This window comes from Malaya genurostris, chromosome 3, assembly GCF_030247185.1.
Source record: "Malaya genurostris strain Urasoe2022 chromosome 3, Malgen_1.1, whole genome shotgun sequence".
Taxonomy (NCBI): Eukaryota; Metazoa; Arthropoda; class Insecta; order Diptera; family Culicidae; genus Malaya; species Malaya genurostris.
In genome coordinates, this window is record NC_080572.1 from 301,593,970 (window position 1) to 301,616,071 (window position 22,102).

General features: G+C 38.6%; 1 protein-coding gene across 2 annotated transcripts in view; it reads left to right on the plus strand.

Moving 5' to 3' along the window:
* Nucleotides 1-22,102, plus strand: part of LOC131435823 (sorbin and SH3 domain-containing protein 1) — a 200,937-nt gene that overhangs the window by 12,779 nt on the left and 166,056 nt on the right. For both annotated transcript variants that reach the window (XM_058604038.1, XM_058604039.1), the window contains exon 2: nt 7,923-8,408. In XM_058604038.1, the coding sequence (XP_058460021.1) occupies nt 7,923-8,408 (486 nt within the window). The remainder of the gene's footprint in view (nt 1-7,922; nt 8,409-22,102) is intronic.

Genomic DNA, 22,102 nt, shown 5'->3' on the forward strand with positions numbered 1-22,102 from the left:
CGTTTCTCTTTCAACGGAAGCTCAGTTTAACCACCGTCAGTTTATCTCTTGAAGTAACAAAATATCTTACAATTTAGAGAGAGAACGACCTTGAAGTGAAGTTCATGTAAACATTCGAATTGGTTAGAGATAATAACTGAAATATAAATTACAAAATAAACATAATTTAATTGTTCCCAGTTTCGGTCTTTATTTTTAATGTTTCGTAACACATCTCGATACACCTCGAACAGTCGAAATTATCGATTTTAACTTGCCACCGCCACCCTCTATTTATCATTAAGGTCGGTGAAAGTTTTGGTTATCGAGTTGATGTTTATGCCTATTTATTCGCACTTGCTCACTACCCACAGTGAAGATAATGAAGCAGGTAGACTACTTCGCACTACAAACTGAGCAAGCAAAACTTCAAGTGACTAGGTACGGTTATTCAAATGACGATGAATTCTGGGAGCTTCGATAACAAAAGTAAAATGAATAAGAAAGGATATGCTGACAGTCAACGGCCATAAATTTCATTTTCATATAATAATATTCGATTGAAATGAAGTTTTACCGCACTGGTAGTGAGTGCCTTTCAGTAAGTGCCTATTAAGCACACAGGTAATTCTCTCTCTTCAGACATGGTTATAAAACATTTTTGGGAGAAGAGTGTGTATCAAGTGTCCTGTAAAACAAAGAACCAATCCTTTACCTCGATCGACAAACAGTAGCCATCGAAGATTATGATCGCTGAAAGGAGGGGTCCATTCGCAGTCAACTGCTTCTAATGCGTTTTTACTATAGTCATGAAATCTGACAAAAAAACTTAGATGTCCTAGTCCAGAAGGTTTTCGTTTCGGTGTTTTGACACCACATTTCGAACTGTAATGGCCCTGGAGATCCATGACAACACTAGAGAGCTAATGAGAGGATTACGTTTTTCCTCACCCTACAATTATGGGCGTCTCCGAAACAAATAATCTTGTTATATCCCTGGAGATCGATACTGAACATCGCTTGTATTTCAGTATATTGGCATTCTTAATGTGAGAGGTCTTTAAAACAGCCTTCCCTGTACGGGAGAGTCGGCAGCCCTGAGCCACTGATGTTTTATCGAAAAGTATTGAAGGAATTTATTTGAACTTTTTATTGTAAGTAAAGTGACTAATTTATGTGACCCCCATCACAATTGCATAAAAAATAATTGTTAACTTGAAAAGAAAAAAAAATGAACTCATTTTTGAGCTGAGCAAAGTAAATTTTTGATTTCAAGATTTTTTGTCATTCAATTGACAAAATGTAATTTTTTTCCTTAGTTTGGCAGACAGGAAAGAAATTGAGTATCAGAGCATATGATTTTATAGATTTCATTACTATTCGAATGATCGCTCAAAATTTTTCGTGAAAAAAATATCTCAGAATGCACATCCGGTGGGAAGTTCTCAACACACAGATAATCAGTAAAAAGAAACGATAGCTAAATGTATTGCGTCAAGTATAATAACCACAATTTTTTGACTGAGTGGAAACCTATATAAAAAAGAAGGCAAACGAATAAGAAACTCAAAGAAAAGATGATTTTTGAGATTCAGAGGCAGGACTCGAACCTGCGGTCTTATGCAATCCGTGCAAAGGCGTTTTACCATTTCCGCCACCCTGAGCTGTCAGTAGCCAAATGCTTCAATATATGTTTTCACTCAGTCATTACTATTGACACCAATTTCGCTTCAAATAAATATATTTTCATTTTCATTTACATCATAATTTACTATATTTCTAGTAAAAATATTAATTCGTTAGCAAATACCTACAAGAAACAGTAGATTAAAACCGGGGGTAAATAAACGATATAAAAAAAAGAAACAGTAGGGGAGAGTGTTCGGTTACCGGCACCCTTTTCTTTTAAGCTTATAACTTCTGTCTAAGTGCACATTATGCGGACATACATACATCAATGGAAAGCTGAAGTACCTAGCTAACAACTGAATAAGAAACTAAGTTGATTCAATCGATTGAAAAAAACTTCATTATCAATTTAGTAGAGTGATAAATTTTGGCCATTTCAAAAAAGGTGTTCGGTTACCGGCACCCCAAGAAATTTCGCTAAAAATGAAAAAAATATAAGTAAAAACTGCAATTATTCAAAGAAAAAACGGAATTTAATCTCTTCGGAGGCTTTTTGAACAAAAGTCTTCATTGTCTGATGGTGACTTCGCCTTCGCTCTCTTGACCAATGATTTGGATGGTGACGCCTTTGATGTTGATTAGGCCGGTTCTCCACCGGCTTCGCGGGATTGAATACGTTGCTGCAGTCGAATTTATTGGCTTCTTATTCACTAAGAAACGTTTAACAGCATTAATCAGTGCATTAAAGTTCATTTTTCTTGACTTGGACGATATGTTTAAAGTCGCCATGGCTAAGAGAACCAGAGAACCAAAGTTTTTACTTTTATGACGGATGTATTGAAGCCGTCAAGTTATCCACGTGTTGCATATCACTCGAGATGCCAGGTAAACAATAAGTTTAACTACACAGAAAGAAAAGATGAGACTTACACGACATGTAAACCGATAGTACTATGAAATAGACATAAGTTGAAACGGAAATCTGATTGAAAACCATGATTGATGTAAAATTACATAAGGATTAATTTAGTTTTTCATTGAACAAGACTATATATTTACAAACCGCTTAGTTTTGTAATGTATCTTTCCATTCAATTGCCTGCTCCAAATATGTGCATAAAAATAAATGTAAATTCACAAAATATTTTTATCTGTGTAGCAAAAATAAAAAGATCGCTAATATTCAAAAGTCTGTAAATCGAAATAATCAAAGTTTCAAAAGTCTGTAAAAAGTTGCAAGGGAATTACGAAATTTGATAATTTACAGATAAATTTGCAGATTTTTCATCTCTGCATGTCACTGACAATTTTCACGATTGTCGAAAAAAATGAGGTGCCGGTCACCGAAATCGTTTGACATTTTGAAAATTACTACAAAAAACTTTGGTTGCGAAAATTTTAATAGCATCCGGTATTAAATCACGAAATAGATCGATTCCACCTCATAAATATTCAATCCACTCACCCTTTCGATTGATGCTTTTCAATTTATGATACTATATAAAAAGTCATAAAAACTTTTGCGTTGATTTTCACGCAATTAAAACAGTTTTAAGCGCTGCAAAAAGTACAAGCGTCTGTTTGCTTTGGTATTCGGCACAAAAAGAACGTGCTGCTATCACACACACACATGACATTTGTCGGAATGACGCTATCTGCTTTCTGTCAAAAGTTACGGTTGGATGTCGGCAACCGAACATCTTTCCCTATTATTCAAAATTTTATCAATCGAAACAATTAAATATTCAATCATGATAGTTGTGACCCAAGGCACACTCCATGAAGCCAAATGTCAAGAAATTTTCGAGTTAAATTTTTATGTATGAATAATAAAAAAATCTATTTACAAAAAAAATCACAACGAAGGTTAGGAGGTATACTAAAATGCCTGATTGCGAAATTTTCAAATGTCCTCCATTTACAATTAAAAAACAATGTCAAGCGAAAAATAGCCCAAGGCTGCCAACTCCCCCCTACTTAAGAATGTCTTCGCAATTCAGGCTCGGAAAACACACATAGTCCATAAAAAAAACCTTGTGATTTTACATCTTTTTAGATGGAACACATGTAAAATTATGTGATTTGAACCTAGAATCACAAATAATATTCGTTAATCAACTGAGTTACAGAGGCAGAGGCGGCAAGTTCCATGAAATATTGGGGAGGCACAAAAATTATTAGTTCAGATCATTGAACTTTGCAATATATAAAGCATTTTTATAATAGAAGCCAAGTAAAAATCACAAACATTATCCCTACTATTCCAGTATTCGAAAGTGGTAAAGTATAGCACATTTCACATTGTTGTAAATTAATTTAAGCATTTTAGTAACATAGTTAAGAAATATGACGAATTACGGAGACGAACTACGAAGATAACAGAAAAAAGTGTCATATCTTCATTAATCATAAGATATTTCCAACAAATTTTCTAATATTTATTCTAGTTGCCAAAATATTGGAGGGGCATGATCACTCCAATGAATCTTTTTGAGGGGTGGGGGGCACATATCATCTGTACGATAACCAATTAGTAGGGGAGACCGGGGTTGGTTAACCGAGTTTTACTTTCAGAGTTTCCGTATTCTTTCTGGTTAGATTTTTCACAACTGATTTTTTGCCATGTGCAATCAGTTTCAGTAAGAACCGCGTATGCAAAAAATCGGTACTGAACTTTTCTGCGGTGAATTTTCTGATCGATGATATTTTTTTCTGAAAATCACATGTGAAAATTTTCGAGGCTCTCTTGCTACGAACTCCACTCTTTTGTTCATCTCTGCAATGAATATCTAGGCTCGTCAAGAATCATTAAAAAAACCATAACAACCAACTCTGAGTAACAAAAAGTACCTGTTGTAAGTTTGCTAATAATTTACTGAGTTTTTATCAAACTATGCCTGTAGATAAATGTCGATTTTTGCAAAATTCGAAACATTTTGCTTCAAATACTACCTTGTACAGACTCAGAATACCGTTTAAAAAAACAGGTTTCGAATCAGTCCATGTTCGTTCCTTTTCGTCACATCAAATACAAAAAGCACAAATTGGCACAACACTCGATAAAACTGCTCAGAATTCTCGCGGTAGCCAGCTACCCAGAGATTCTATATTCTCCAAATCGATTTGTACTGTTATTGATTGTAATTGATAAGATTCAGGAACTGAATTTAAAAAGTAAATTCGGAAACTTGTACAGACTCAGAATACCGTTTAAAAAAACAGGTTTCGAATCAGGATCAAGAAGTCAGTTCATAAAGTTAGTTCTGAAAATCTAGAACTGAACTCATTTTCAGGATCCTGATTCCAAATTTAGTTCTAGAACTGAATTTTGAACTTGAATTATGGAACTAAACTCAGTTCCAAAATCGAGTTTTAGAATCCAAGTTTCGAATTTAGTTTGCAGGCTCTGAATTTTGAAACCGAATTTAGGTTTAAAATTTTTGTTCAGACGTCAGTTCTCAAAATTCAAGTTCGGAGTTCCAGAATCCAGATCCAAAATATAAATCCTGAATTTTATTCCAGAACTTGAGATAGAACATCTGGATCAGAGTTCTGAATTCGATTTCCAAACATAAACATGAAACATAAAACTAAATTCAGTTCCAAAATCTAGTCAAAAATGCAGTTCCACAAATCAAATGCAGTTCCACAAACGGTTCGAAACTATTCACGCATTTTCAGTGAGAGGCCCGTAACTTTTCATTCCATGTAGGAATGTTATTTTTTTCATTAAGAAACAGGAATGTAATTTCTGATTTTTTACTATTACAATTTGAGATAGTTTTAGTTTTCTATTCATGTAGATAAATAGTTACAATGATTACATTATGTTGAGATCAACTATATTCAATCTTTTCTTGTGAATAAAAAAGGCGGGTGGGTAATGTCAGAGACATAACTGGATGTCGTGAATACGAAAACAACTGACATGTTCCTGAACACTTCCGAATATCAATTAGTTGATCAATTGTATGAATTATGCAAGCATTCCCCTTTTTCACATTTTTTCGCAAAAACAAAAAGCCGATCTCGATCACTGTGAATTTCACACAGCGAAAAGTGCACAAATCTAATCAAATAGTTCTAGATTTGCACAAAACTGAGGATATTTACCTTCGACTTGCGAGCAAGAAATCCTAATAGTTCTTTAGAAAACTTTCAGGCCCATTAGATAGGCTGATTTTGTGTGATGCTCTCCACCGTTGTCCACTTTTCGTTGTTTTTTCATCAATGCAAATGACTGGCAGCTGTGACGTAATCGCTCTTGTCGGAAGCGAAACTAGCTTTGCAAACGACACACAATACATCTGCTTGCTGTGGCGATAGAATCCATGATTTCTTTTGTAGCCTTTTCACTAATGGGCGGTCCTAACGGCTATAAAAATAGCCGCATACAGAATTCTAATGTCGATTATTTTATTTCGGATTTGCATAATTTATTGAAAGAAACTATAAATATGCTGTAGGGACTCGTTTCTAGCATTCAGATGGACCGAATTGAGGAACTCACTACGATATTCATCACTTTTCGGAACATTTTTCTTGAACGATTTGTTGTACAGCAGCAGATATTTTGTTCTCTTCCTCAGAACGCGTTCTGATTGGCTGGTGTTGACATGGGTCAAATGAGACAGATTTTTCAATAGTGTACTATTGAAATACTTAAATGTTTTTGCTATACACGTTTATATTTGAAAAATTTCGATTCTATTGGTAGTTAGATTATATAAATCCTTTCACATATCACTGAGCTATGAGCTTTGAAAATACGAGAAAGGCAAACGCACCTTATGAATTATCCTCTTTGACACTCGTTTATACCAAACATTTCAGAAAAGTTTAATTTTGAATTATTTGAGATTATGTCATAAAACTGAAAATTTTATCATTAAATTGTGATCATACTTCCGATGGCATGTAGCAAAAATTATGTTGATTCGTTAGATACAACAACGATCGAAAACTTATCACTCTCTCAGGTGGTAAATTTTGAAAAGGCGCCCCATAATAAAGTAAGTCGTATTCACGACAAAAAACCTATTTTCGCTTTGTGTTCAAAGTAAGAACGTATAATTCACAAACTAAATGTGTTTTTATTTTTAATATATTTTTATGATAACGAATGAAACAGTAATTTAAATTTTTAAACTTACGGGTCCTGAAAAAGTACGGGCCCAAGGGTATTCCTCCTTTTCTGTGTTATTTCTGGGCATAAATCTCTAATGTTATGGTTTTATTACTGGGTTTTTGTTCCTTTTCGCCACATTAAAAACAAAAAAGCACAATTTGGCACAACACTCGATAAAACTGCATAGCATTCTCTCGGTAGCCAGCTACCCAGAGATCCGAAATACTTCAAGTCGATTTGTACTGTTATTGATTTTTATTATTGTGTTTATGTTTTGTTTCTTCGCATTTTGAATGAAACAACAAAAACCCGTGCAAAACAATTGAAAGCTCAACAAAAGCCACTCTGCGGAACAAGGAATTTTATTTACTGCTACTAATTTGAAACAACGACAGTTTAACCGAGCAAAGCAACTAACTTCGTGTAACGCCCCTTCCATTTACGCCCGAATGAACCCACAAAAGTTTATCGAAATGGCAACAAACAACCTTTTAACAGCCCAAAAGGGGCAAACTATTCTGTCTCTTGTAGAGTTTGGCCATCGTGTCGTTCCGGTTATTTGCCCCATTGCTTTCGGCAGAGTGGTACTGCATTATTGGCCAGGAGTTTCCCACATTTTCCCTGATATATTTTCCCATTTATTTTTCCATCCCATCAAAAGCGTCTTCCTAAGCAACATTTCTGTACCTCCCCCCTCCCGAAGATACACGTCCGGCTACAAGTTTCTCATCACCCCCACGATATTATTGAGTCCGGAAGAGTCAGACAAGATTCCGACAGCTGTCCGATTTCTGTTATGCTAATGCCAATTCACCGGTCCGCCGGCTCGCTCATGATTCATATTTTGATATTATATTTCACAGTACAGGGTAAACCAAAAATATATAAGCATGTTGTTTGATAATGTCTTAGATGTAAGAATGAGCATCGTCAAAATATCCGCACACATTCGGACGGCAGTGTCCGTGTAAGTTGCAATTGACACCGAAACTAGAACGGAAAAGAAAAGTGTGGCGTTCCTGTCCGTTGATGATTTCCGCTTGCTTGTCTGCTTCTGCATCTGCTTGCTTTCGTGTACTAGTTTACTCGGTTGCCGACGCCACTGGCCAACTGTTTACTTAAATAACTTTTCCATTTTTTCTTTCGTTTTCTTTTTTATTTGTCGTTCACGTTTTGCCACTATCAGTTGAGAGTCATCAGCTTCGTTCGCGTCAGAACATAAATCATGCGGAAAACTTCCGCCGGCAGCATCAGCAGACGCCGGTAGCAGAGCAGACCCCACCAACCAGTGCTCCCAGTGATAACGGGGAAAGTGTCAAAGTGAGTGCTCTGATTGAAGTTCATCAGCAGAAACAGCGTGAACTATTGCGTCAAGACAGCTATAAAGCGGCTATCCGCAGTGGTCCCAGTTCGGTGGAAAATTTAGGTGTTGATAGCGGAACCGAACCGGATGCCGCCCCGGTCAGTGTCAGTGCCAAGTGTCAAGAGTTCGAACGTAGACTTCAACGTAGTGCTAGTAGCGATGGTCGCAAGCCGATCAAACCTACAACATCAGCCTCAACCCCATCGGTGTCTTCGTCGACCAGCTTCAAAGTCAGTGTTGCCAGCAATGTGCCTCCCTCGCCTCCACCTCCGGCGACGGTTTCCGTAACATCCGCCAGCAATCGCATCGGTAGCTATTCTGATAATGCGTGTGTTGTTGGTGACCGTAACCTTGACCGTAACGTCGCGGTAATGCCGTGTAACGCTGATAACACTAGTAACACCTGCAACCCATTGACCGACAGTAACCACCGTAACCACCAACGGCGAAGCTTCTCCGAGGCTGGCCTGCTGCATGAGATTGACCGGGCGCTAGTGCTTGCTAAAGATTTCTTGTTTTCGAGGGGTAACGTAGCGTGTCTCTGTCTGTCTGTGTGTGTGTGTGTGTGCTTGATGTTGTTTGTCTCCTACTTGTTTGTGCCGCGTGTATTGTGTGACACTAATTTTTATGTCATTTGATCACTTGATTTGTCGAAAAAATTACCCACTAATAATATCAAAAGACGTAAGTTATTACATCATAAATAACAAAAATTGTCTCAAAATTTCAGGTGAATTTCCCTAAATTACCAACAATAAATACTACTCCCGCCATTGAAGCAGGCCATGAATCATCTGGCACGTTACCCAAAATGATTAGAAAAGAGCAAAAACTCGTCACCAAAAGTTGAGACCGCAGCCAATTTAAATCACGTCTGAGTTTGCCATTTCATTTTATTTTTCGCTTTTTCTCGGCTTTTTTGACCCTCCATTGACGGTAACAGGGCCGGGTCCGGGAGGTGGTATCTTCAAAGATCGTCGTGTGCCGTGGTGTGTACCTTCGCGTTCTAGGATAGTCGTATTTTTCTTTTGTGGGTGGGAAAAATAATTTATAAATATCCTACCAGTCTTACTTGTGAAACCAAGGGTGGGGGAAACGATGGTGGTTGGCGCTTGGGACAGTCGCCACGGCCTCGACTACGGCTCACTGCTTACTCGATTCGGCGATGTAGGCGACGACGAATCAGTCTCGGCGCGCCGCCTTCTTTGATCTATGGGTCAAGTAGGTGTTTACCTTCGTTCGTTGTCGACGCGAAAATACGGATGCGTTTGTTCTGCGGTGCGGTCGCAATTGATTGCTCGGCTGGGTTTCGATCGGTAATTTGAATCAAATTGAATGTTTTGATTGACAGAAAGGACTTTTCGTCAGTGTAAGTGATCCGACGTCTGTTCATCGAACATTCAGCTTTCACAAATCAAGTCAAATTACGGATTTCATTTGGATGTAATCGCATGAATATAGATCTGAGCTGTTATATGATTACTTGAGTTCGTTCACGAGAATTGAATTTTCCTACTCCGTTTCATGTATTTACTCAAATTGTAGCATGGAAAATGGTGCGTTCGACTCGATTTTTCTTTTCAACAAAGCATAATTAATCCACACTATTCACACCAATTTCATTATAATACTGTATTTAGAACAGATGGAAGTATACTGAGGTCTCTTTTTACGCGGGGGATACGTAAAGCGTTAAAAAAGCCGCTCAAAAAAGACCATGTAACCACGGAAATTCGCGTAAATTAAAACTACAAAATTAAAAAAAGAATCTTTTTTAACGCGAATATCTTATAGAAGCGTTTGGATTGGGTTTAAAACCGGGTGAAACAATCACAGGAGATCGCTACCGAATGCAACTGATGCGCCTTAGTCGCGCGCTAAAAGAAAAGCGGCCACAATATCAAGAGCGATATGACAAAGTCATCCTCCAACACAACAATGCTCGGCCTCACATCGCAAAAGTGGTCAAAAAGTATCTGGAAACGCTGAAATGGGAAGTCTTGCCCCACCCGCCGTGTTCCGCAGATGTCGCCCCTTCTGCAGAATTCATTCCATTCGAATAAATGTAATGTTGATCATAAAGCTGGTTTCAAAATTTTCTTAAATTTGGATTCGTTTTAAAAAAGATTTCACGGAGGTTAATGCTTACTCTTCACTTTGCTTTATGAACTTTTTGGATAATGGTCCTCGTGACAGGAATATGCTCTTATAGAGGTTTTCAGTAGGCTTTCGTGGAGTTTAAAGTTTTAATGCAAGATGTATTATGTAGTATTGAAGACAAGAGAAGAACGAAAATACAATCTCCAACTTTGGAATTCCCGGGCCCCCTGAAAAAGTCCGGACCCGGGGATATTCCTCACAGTGATGCCAGATCGTGCTTGCTGAATTTCGCGGTCGTAGAGGAAAAAAATAATTATAAATCAGTATAACTTATTTTACATTGATTCAGTTATTGCATAATTATGTAAGGGATTTTTTTTAGTTTTAATGAATTTTTCTTTAATACAAAATAAAGGTAGTTTCATCCAGACGCTGGTCTTACAAGCCAGTTGTCGTATGTTCGAGCCCCGACCTGGAAGGGTTCTTAGTGTCAGTAGAATCCATAGTACTAGCCATGCAATGATTCTGTACGCTAAGAATCGGCTGGGAAGTCTGTTGAAACAGAAAGGCCAAATTCCTCAAAAGAAATGTAATGCCAAGACTTTGCTTCATCCAGAGTAAATTATCTCTATACTGCACTCATTGAAGTGCCTCAATACATCCAGGAGAAAACATTCGGGTCGAAAAAAGAAGTTTCATCATTGTCATAAATGAAATTCTGATGAAAATTTTTCTCTCATTGGTCGTAGAAAAATTCTGACGCAATTTTCAGTGTAATAACATAATCAATATATAGAAACTTCAAGAATCTATCGAGAGAAGAAGGCAACTGATGGAAAGTAAGGCGCATGAGCGTATTGAATGCACATAATTTGTACATGTACTACAAACTTTGGGTGCGTTGTGAAAGTTCAACGGTTAGTTCAACTTGCAGGTTTTCAATATTAACTCAGTAAAATTTGTCGGCTGGAATCGTTCCGGTTGTCTAACCGATGATCACGTTCCTCTGTTATGATATGACAGGAAAAACTTTCAGTTAAATTATATTGAGTGAATAAACCTAACTTTCTAAAAAAAACTGTATAAAATCGGCAATTTTTTTTAAAAATCCGTATAATATTCAGTAAATTTTACTAAAATCTGTAGATAATCAAACATCCGTATATCTGGTAACCCTGATTCCTCCCTTTCACCCTCCCCTCTCGCGGCCTTGTACGGAATGTCGAATAAAAGTTTATTGAGAAAGCTAACGAACATAAGTGAAGAGTGCTCCGATACAGAACAAATTGTTGGCAAAACAAAACAACTCTCGTTGAACCATTAGAGGTAACAAAAAATGAATTACCAAAACCAGCCAAACAAACAAAATATTGCTATATGAATCAAAGAATTGTGTTCTCGCAATACATAATAACAAATCTAATAAAAATGTAGCTGTTCTAAGTTCCAAGCATAAAGCTTGCTTCATTTAGAATAGGAACAAACTTTTGCTCATATTGTGGTGCTCCTTGTGGACGGATTTGGAAGTTCTTGGCACCCACGTGTCGGGAATTTTGTCAGCTTCACGTATGATTTTTGACATTCCGCAAATCGACTGTACTTTGTAAACAATCAACATGGAAGCCGAAAGAAGGGAAAAAATTGTGCACAGTTTTTTGGAAAATCCATTGTGGTCTGTATCTAGGCTAGCTAAACAACTGAAATTGCCCAGAAATACCGTATGGTGCGTTATCAAACGGTATAAGGAAACATTGACGACGATTCGGAAGCCTCAAGCCAAACGTCGGAATGAAACTGTCGACCGGAAACTGCGTGGTAAGATTTTGAAGACGATTAAGAGGAATCCTAATCTGTCGTACCGTGATTTGGCCAGAAAATTCGGTGCTGCCCATAGTACCATGACGAGAACTCGACTCCGGGAAGGAATCAAGTCGTATCGAGCTAGCAAACAGCCAAATCGGACCATAAAACAGAATAGTGTGGTCAAAATTCGTGCTCGGAAACTATATGACCAGGTTCTGACCAAGTTCGACGGGTGTCTTCGGATGGACGATGAAACCTATGTCAAGGCTGACTTCGGGCAAATCCCAGGTCAAAAATTTTACTTGGCAACGGCTCGGAGGGATGTTTCAGCTAAATTTAATTTTTTTTTTGCCGACAAATTTGCAAGAAACTTTATGATTTGGCAGGGTATTTGCAGCTGTGCAAAAAAACAAAAGTTTTCGTTACAAATAAGACAATGACATCGGAACTATACCAAAAAGAGTGTCTCCAAAAACGAATTTCATTCGATCCCACGACCATCCCGTAATGTTTTGGCCATATTTGGAAAGCTGTCATTACAGCAAAGTCGTTCAAGAATGGTATGCAGAGAAAGGGGTCCAGTTTGTTCCGACAAACCTTAATCCACCCAACTGCTCCCATTGAGAAATACTGGGCAATCATGAAGAGGAGACTCAAGGCAAAGGGAAAGGTTGTCAAAGACATCAATCAGATGACGACCTGGTGGAATAAGATAGCTAAAACGATGGACGAAGAAGGTGTGCGCCGCCTAATGAGCCGTGCTACAGGGAAAAATCAAGAATTCCTTCAAATCCGTGACGAATAATTTTATCCGTATTTTTTCTCAAAAGTATGAAGAAAACGCTACATTTGTATAAAAAAAGATCTTGAATTCAATAATCTATATATATAAAAATGCAGAGATTATTCTTTGTAATCGCATCACGTAACAACGGATGGACGGATTTACATGATTCTTTTTTTGTTTGATCAGTTTTTACTCCCACCGGGTTCGTACATCAAAAAAATTAGGAAAACTTGCCGGAAAGTGGGAAAAATCCATAAAGTTGTTTTGTATGGACAATGGAATTTTCCACTGAAAAAGTCGCCAATGATTGCTAGATCTACGATTGATGTTTGGCGCGCAACGAGTTGCATAAGTGGTTGGTCGTCGAAGAAAAGAATACTACATCGTAGAAAAAATCGTTTGGCGCGCAACGAATAGTGTTATGTGGAGATTTCACATGCATACTTGATTCATGTTATTTATCATTTCGAGTCACGTGCTTAATTGGATTATCACAATCATTGCTTACTAATGTCGTTTTCACTTGGTAAAACTGGAACTGATACAGGGTAATTTCATTAGGCAAATACTTTTCACGAAACTGAGCTGGATTCGCACTTAGCAACGGGGGTGTGAGCAAACCCGATATAAAAATCAGACTCGAAACTGACTCGATTTTCAGTTCAATTACATTGAAACTAGGTTCCAAACTGGTTTCAAACAAACGATTTCACAGCACTTAGGGTGAAAACTGGGTTAGGTTTGGCATCAAGCGAAACGACATAAATGACTGCCGGAATGCATATCACTGTTCTAGAATTACCGCTGTAGGCAGAAAAAAACGTTCTCATACCGTTCACCAGTTGGATTGTATGTAATGGAGTCTAATGAATAATATTGGTCATTGTGAATCAATGAATAGAATAGCGCTAAGGTCAAGGTGCTAACTCGCTGCCTTCTAATGCATGAACCGTGAGAGAATTTTTTACATTTCTTCGCTCCACCTCATACTCAGAGTATTTCACGGCCCTTACTAAAATAGACACAGTTTTGCAATGATCGGCGCTGTGTGGAATTTACCAAGAGAGAATAGCAAGTTGACAATTATCGCAGAATATCGAATCGATTATTCGACCTGATGATTCTAACTCTAGGTCAGAATATTTCAAAACCCTTGTGTGGAGCATTCACAGACATTTTCATAGGCACAACTTATAAGTAGTTAGAATAAGCGGCAATGGTAAAATGATTTTATCTCAATTATCCACTGACCTTATAGAATCGGATCGGAAAACGGAAATGAGCGGCTGTTTGTTGCTTCAGAGCGAATCTCCACAGCAGCGTGCTAATCCGTGATGCTCAGACGAGTTATCGACAGAAATACGTTCTCGCACTGGTGTTCACTCTATGCTAAATGAACCAACCGGTTTTTTGTTGCTGAGTTGATATCCGTCTCTCTTTGATGGCACTGATTGAATCGTGTGAAGAGTTGCTAGAGAGCGTTTTTTAATATGATAAAAGCCATCCTTACTGAGAAGAATATTTAAATTGGTAAGATCAATATCAACTTTAAATGTAAGTCGTCTCTCCAAGTCACCAAAAGTTTTTTAGTACCTAGAAACATACACTTTATTATAGCTCTAAAGTACGCGTGGCACTTTTTGGAAGCTTGAACGTACAGAACAAGAGAAAACTTTCTCACTTCTTAAAAGCTGTAAAAGCTTCAAAGTTTGTTCTGTTGCGTCGGGTGAACATTCAAGTATGAGTAATTCTTTAAAAACGTATTGTTCAGAATGCTGCTTAAATCAAATCTTTTTTTACGAACTTTTAATTGCTTGGGCTAAATACAATCTATAAACATATCCTACTCTACCGAATGAACAACTCTAGAAGAGAAACTCTTCAACATTGTGTTAGGTTTATCAATACAACATTCTGATAAGTGAACTTTTTTTCTCGATTAACGAAAGCAAGAATCACATCTGGAAGAGAAAATGTGGCGGAAACGGTAACATAAATTCGAACAAATAATCTTTAGGCGAGACGAAGTTCGACGGGTCAGCTAGTAAATAACTAAAATACGGGCAATTGTCTTTGTTTCAATTCTATCTGAAGCAAGCTTTACTCTACTATAAGTTGCCTGATACACATTGGAATTAAACTTTTTTTTAGATCAACACATAGGCACCGCAGCGCACTCCCAGTGATGCCAACTCTCACCTTCGTAACTGAATACAATTTTTAGGCAAAAAAGTGGATCTTCCTCCAACTTTTGCCAGCACTCACAAAATTTTGGACGTTGTAAATTATAGACCAAACTGAACAAGTTTGACAATGACATAACACACGATTCACGCGTGATTTGTCGAAAACAGTGTTACCAAAAAGATACCAGCAAAAATACCACCCTTTATAAGAGCAGTTTCCAAATACTTCGGCAATCCTGATAACGCCATTTCGAAATCATCGAAACTCATCGGCAGCTATTGTTGAACTAACGTTCTTTTTCTTTCTAAAGTAACCTGTATGGATATGATCATCGATCGTAAAGTTTACTACGTGCGTTAAGGTTGAACGTCGAGCATGATCCCAAGATTCATGCAATTGGCTTAATACAGAATTTCATTTGGTTTAAGCAAAACGAAACAGACAATCCTATTTGTAGATTAAACCATTTTTATGTACCAAAATTTGAAAATATTCTCTAATTTATTTCCCTATTTGTTTTGTTTTTATTGTGATTAATCTTCTGCTTTCGTCAATTACCTTGTGCAACCGTAATTCAAATTTACCGAGTGTAAACCATTACAGAGCAAACATCTTTCGTTCAAACTCGTATGGCCGTTTGTCGTAGCCGGGGTACTCGCCAAATCCCGAGACCACACAAACCTCTAATTAGCTAGTTTCCGTATCGACATGTCTCTCACAATCTGTCACTTTGCGGTTGATATATTCTGGTTCTCGAGTGTTGCAAAAAACCAGTCTATTTTGAACGCACACACGCACACACACTCTCCGAATCAAACTCATCGCCTACTGCGTGCTCGCGTGTGCTCCGTGCGGTAGACTTGCAACCCACAGGCGTATGGAGTTTTTTTCGGTGCAGGCAGATCGAATCGTCAGTCAGTCAGTGAAATTGATGATGATGGTTTGAACACTGACGACGTCGATCGCCGTCTTCCCGCGGGATGCACACATAAATACCTGTTGACTGTTTTCCCCCAATGATCCGACGATCATCACTTCACTCTCGCGGTTTTTCCCTGCTCCGGTCATGAGTGTGTGTGTGTGTGTGTGTGAGTGCACATTTTTCGGCTGATCGACGTCGGTGTGGGATGATGAAAATTTTCGCGCGCCCTGCGCTCATTTTCAGTTTCCACTCGAGAGCTGGTCCGTGTCGATCGCGTCCCGGGAAGATCACGTGTGTTTTTTCCGTCAGTTCGAGAGTACGGGCAGCTCGGCTTGTGCCCAAGTGGTTGGTGAAAAGAAAAAGTTCGAAAACTTAAGCCGCGACGAACAGGCAACAAATTTGTTGTGCGATAAAACTTTTTTTTTTTGTTCTTCTCTGGTCGTTCTGGTCGCTGTTTGCTAGCATTATGTGCACTCTGTTATGCGATAGTGAAAATTGCTGGGGGGAGGGAAACGATTAATTGAAACAATTTTCCTACCCAGTCAAGCACGGTGACCTGAAAAAAAAGGAAAAGTGAGAGGAAAAACAATTACTCCGGAAGAACGACGTTCGACGGCCCTTGGTTTTTTGAGGGCTCGGGAGGAAATCCGCGAGAATCAACAACAAAACTTATCTGCAGTACTGTGCAAGTGCATTTCGTTCCTCCAACAAGTTCACGTAGTGGCTAACTGGGCCGGTACAAGAGAGCAAATAAAACGTGACGCCCGATTCTGCACAGAGAAGAACATGAAAAACTTCACGTATTTCAGTAGGGCAAAAGCGAAGGAAATAAAACCAGCATCGTGGAATGGAATTTTCTTTTTAATTTTGTTTTTCTATCATCGTTTGAAACATGTTGCAAACGTTGGTAGCACTGCAAACAAGAGCGAAGATAATACAAATATTTTAATTAAATTTTGCTAGTAGCTCATGTTTCCAGTTCCCAGTGCCGATCCTGGTCAGCACTGGGAAATGTATCGAAAAATTGCAATTAGCCTGTCACAGGGAAATAAATAGTAACAAAACTACAAAACTATTGAACTGTTCTTGTTCTTGTAATCATGAGCCAGCACAGCTTGAAGTATTGAATTCGCATGAGACGGGATTCAATTTAAAAATAAATTATCCAGTTTAGCTGCGTGTTAAACTCAAGAAATGTATGTCTGGTCGTGTAAACCAGTCAAATTACCGACCAGCAGCAGCCCGTCGCTGGTCAACCAAACCAAAGCAAAGTTTATAATCCATAATTTATGTATTTCTGGTGTCCTGTCCTGAGCGCTGTGACGCCACCAGCGTAACGTAGAAGAAAGACAAAAAAAACTCTGACTCTGAAAAACAGACCAAAAAATTTCCCAAAACAAACAACCGACCCGAGAAAAAACAGTTCTCTGCTACAATAGAAGAATAAAATTATGAAACATACTTCGTCCTCCCTTGCCATCAGAGCGCGAAACCAAGCAGTAGAAGAATGCTTTAGCCTCGAAGCCACATGGCATAAAATCTTCCGGATGTTTGTTTTTCTTCTCACCCTGGGGTCGAACCGCGCGGGGCAACTACTGGATCGAAAGGAGGGTGGGGGTGGACTAATAATCGCACTAACAAACACCGCGGGTAATTCGGAAACTGCCGCGCGGGTTTGGCGGGACGTTAAAAGCGTGGCTGTTTGTTGTTATTAATTAGCAATTGGCTTCTTGGAATTTGGCCGGAACAGAAAATCGCCCCCCCCCCCCCCCCCTTTTGCCGTACCCGAGGCGTACCGTACCGAAAATCAATCGATGCTAAATGGTGTTTTCTTTTCGGTATTTAACTGAATAATGATGCGGCTGATTTTAGCCCACGCAGCAAAACGGAGCTCGGGAACAGTGCGTGACATCAGCGGTGGAGGAAGTTCTCCCGCCAAACCGAAACTTACAGCCGTGAAAATGCGTTGGTGAAAAAATCAAGTGAAAAACCAGTTGGCACATTGAATTGGATGAAATTAGTGTTGGAAAAGTGACGATCGACGACGACGACGACGACATCCGAACGTGCGTTTGTGTGATTCCTTCTCATCGGTAGTTAGCAGTGTCAGTGGTGGAAAATCGTACATAAAGTGTGAACACAGCCAAGTGGCAACGGAATCGAAGCGGAAAAATATGGGTCAGGGTTAGTGATTTCCCAGCATTTTCTTCGTACAGATTCGCTTTTCGTCGGTTTGGGTTGTGTTTTGTTTACGCGTTAGAAAATTTCCTCCTCCCACACAGACGTAGATCACTCGAGAGAGATAGTAGATGAAGACCTACCTACCTCACGAAGATCCCACTTAGACCGTGTGACCGTTGAATGGGAAATACGCGAGACAGAATATACAAATTTTGAGCTCAAAATTATTACAGAGACCGTGACTTACCGATGCAAAAGTGACGTAAAAAGAGTAAACACGTACATTGGATTGGTTTTGAAGAGAATATCTTAAACGTCGTAGACAAACACCATCATCTTCAACTACAATTCAATGATGATGGCTATTGCCGAGGATCTATACCTAAATCAACAGAAAACCGTTACCGATATTATGATTGAAGAGTTAGGGATCCTATCGTTTGCGCATATCATGAAATCATGATTAAGGAGTGTATCGAAAATAAGCTATCCACATTTTTTTCTTTCAAATTATGATAAAAGACGATATTTTATTCAAACGTAAAATTGATCCTTTATTGTACGAGGAAAACCGGATGAAATTTCAGTAATTCCTTCACGAATTTTCGAACATTTGATCGAACGCTCTTCATCAAGCTCCGGACAAAACACTTGTCGCATTTTTTGGACGCTTGAATTTTTTCTGAACTCCTGCATGTTCCCAGCTGCCCTCTTCACGATTGCCCAGTAACGTTCGATGAGTCGAAGCTGAGGGCAATTTGGTGGATTGATATTTTTCTCAACGAAATTTATACCCTTTTCCGTAAGCCAATAAGAGTGGTTTTGGCATAGTGAGCCGACGCTAAATCCGGCTAAAACAGTGGAGGTGTACTATGCTTCTTATATAAAGGCGGCAATCTCTTCTGGAGATACTCAGATCGATAGATTTCTGCATTTATAGTTCCGGTAGTGTAAAAAATGGTTGACTTCAAACCACAGGAACATATTACTTGCCATATCAGTACCTTTCGACCAAATTTCTCCACTTGAATGGACCTGATGGCATCGCCAACATCCTCCCCAACGACGACAGTTAAGTATTGTGGACCTGGAAGGGTTTTTGAGCCCTTCTTTACATAAGTCTCATCGTCCATCAAACCGCATGCATCCGGACGCTGCTAAATACGCGAATACAATTTCCGAGCCGATGTTGCTGCTCGCTTCTTCTATTCTACACTTTGTTTCGAGATTTTCTGCTTCTTTGTAGGTCTTTAGGTGATTTCGTCTCTTGATAGGCTGGATCATTCCGACACTCGTTTCTGCTTTTTTGGCCAAATCACCTATTGACATTGATTTGTTCTTAACGATTAGAGATTCCACTTTCTGGTCCAGTTTCGGGTTGGAAGAACCGGGTTTTCCGCCTCTTCCTAGTAGCTCATCCAAAGAATAGTGTTCCCCAAACTTATTAATGATGCTTTTAACACTGGCATTATGAATTCCAAACCGCTTCGCCAATTTTCGCATAGAAATACCCTTCTCACATAGCCATGTGTCCGAAAACTTTCTTTTCAATATGCGACATTTTTAAAAAGGCAGAATTTCAATCGCACAAGCAAGTAAACAAATGGAAGCTGACAGCCAAACGCACAGCATGCTGTGATCTGAGCATAAAAACCATCACAAATACACGCGTACAACACAAATGTATGTGGATAGCTTATTTTCAGTACACTGCTTACGATTCATGATGTCATGATAAAATTGAATCCAATTTGCACGTCAAGTGTCCTCTATTTTTATACTGATCACACAACTTATAAAGTTAGATCATCAACTCATCTTATATTATGGAAATAATAAAATTGATATATTTTTTTCACATCTCTGAATAGAGATAATCGCACTAAATAGTTGACGGTATGAATTTTGCAAACTTTCAATGCTTCACTTGCAGAATTGTAACGGTGCAAATATAAAACGGAACACACGAAAGTAAAAAAGTGGTGGGTTGTGTAGAGGACAAGGCCGAGTACGATGACATTAATAATGCATTGTTCATATTCAACCATAACAGTTCGGCTGAAAAGTTCGTATCGTTTAATAGAAACACACATTTTTTTGCCAAAATTCGTTTTTATTATTCAACATAATTGCCATCAGAGGCGATACAGCGATTATAGCGATCTTTCAATTTTTCGATACCATTTTTGTAGTACGATTTGTCCTTTGCCTCAAAATAGGCCTCAGTTTCAGCGATTACCTCTTCATTGCTTCTTAATTTTTTACCAGCGAGCATTCTCTTGTCTTGTCTGAGAACAGGAAAAAGTCACTGGGGGCCAAATCTGGAGAATACGGTGGATGAGGGAGCAATTCGAAGCCCAATTCGTTCAATTTCAGCATGGTTTTCATCGACTTGTGACACGGTGCATTGTCTTGATGAAACAAAACTTTTTTCTTCTTCGAATGAGGCCGTTTTTTTTAAATTTCGTCCTTCAAACGCTCTAATAACGCAATATAATAGTCACTGTTAATGGTTTTTCCCTTTTCAAGGTAGTCGATCAAAAATTCTACCATGCGAATCCCAAAATACAGACGCCATAACCTTACCGGCCGATTGTTGAGTCTTTCCACGCTTTGGGTTCGGTTCATCGCGTGCAGTCCACTCAGCTGACTGTTGATTGGACTCCGGAGTGAAGTGATGGAGCCATGTTTCGTCCATTGTTATATATCGGCGAAAAAATTCGGTTTTATTTCGATATAACAGCTCCAAACACTGCTCAGAATCATCAATTCGTTGTTGTTTTTGATCGATTGTGAGCTCACGCGGCACCCATTTTACACAAAGCTTTCTCATATCCAAATATTCGTGAATAATATGTCCAACACGTTCCTTTGATATCTTCAGGGTGTCAGCTATCTCGATCAACTTCACTTTACGGTCATTGAAAATCATTTTGTGGATTTTTTTCACGTTTTCATCGGTAACAGCCTCTTTTGGACGTCCACTGCGTTCATCGTCTTCGGTGCTCATATGACCAGTACGAAATTTTGCAAACCACTTACGAATTGTTGCTTCGCCCGGTGCAGAGTCTGGATAACACTCATCAAGCCATTATTTGGTATCGGCGGCACTTTTTTTCATCAAAAAGTAGTGTTTCATCAACACACGAAATTCCTTTTTTTTCATTTTTTCCACAATAACAAAAGTAGCTTCACCCAAAATGCAATATCTCACAAACTAATAATCAGACAGCTGTCAAATTTATACACGTATCTTTTGAAGGTTGGTACTAACTGAAAATGGTATGGATTTAATTCTAGTGGCGCCCTCTCATAGAAACGATGCGAACTTTTCAGCCGATCTGTTACATTCTTTTACAGTTGAAAAATCCGCAACAAATCGTTTGTGACCATCCAGGATTTCTAATTTGAGGTTAGGAATCAATATAACAATAATTTTAATAACTTTCTCGCCAAACGCGATTTGAATGAGGCGAAAGCTACCATCTTGGATTTCATTAAATCTAAGGTATTTGTACCCGAAACCCGACCCGAACCCGTCTGGTACGGGTCGGTTTCAGGCTCAGAAAAAAATGTTTGCCGGGTCCGGGTCAGATACGGGTAGCGAATATTTCATATTAAACAGATACGGATCGGGTTCAAAAATTTGATTATGTCTCGGATTTTCGAACCCGGCAATCAAGGTTTTTTCGGAATCCGGTCGATCAAACCGTTATTTAGAGCGACGATGCAAATATAGGATAAAATGTTCCTATTTTGACAAGATAGTTTACAAATTGTAAATGTTGTATATGTTTATTAAGATAACGCCAGATCTCGTAGTTTCGCGGATTTCTTAAAATATTTTTCGATTTTCCAAAGTCATTGTTTCTGGATAACACCAGATCTGTATGCTTCATGAATTTTCGAAAATAAAAAAGATTTGAACGTATTTCCCTAACATAACCAACCTGGATATTTTGACGTAAAGCAGCGTCTTTGGTTTCTTTGTAGGAGTGCAAACTTCAAATTCGATAGTTAAAA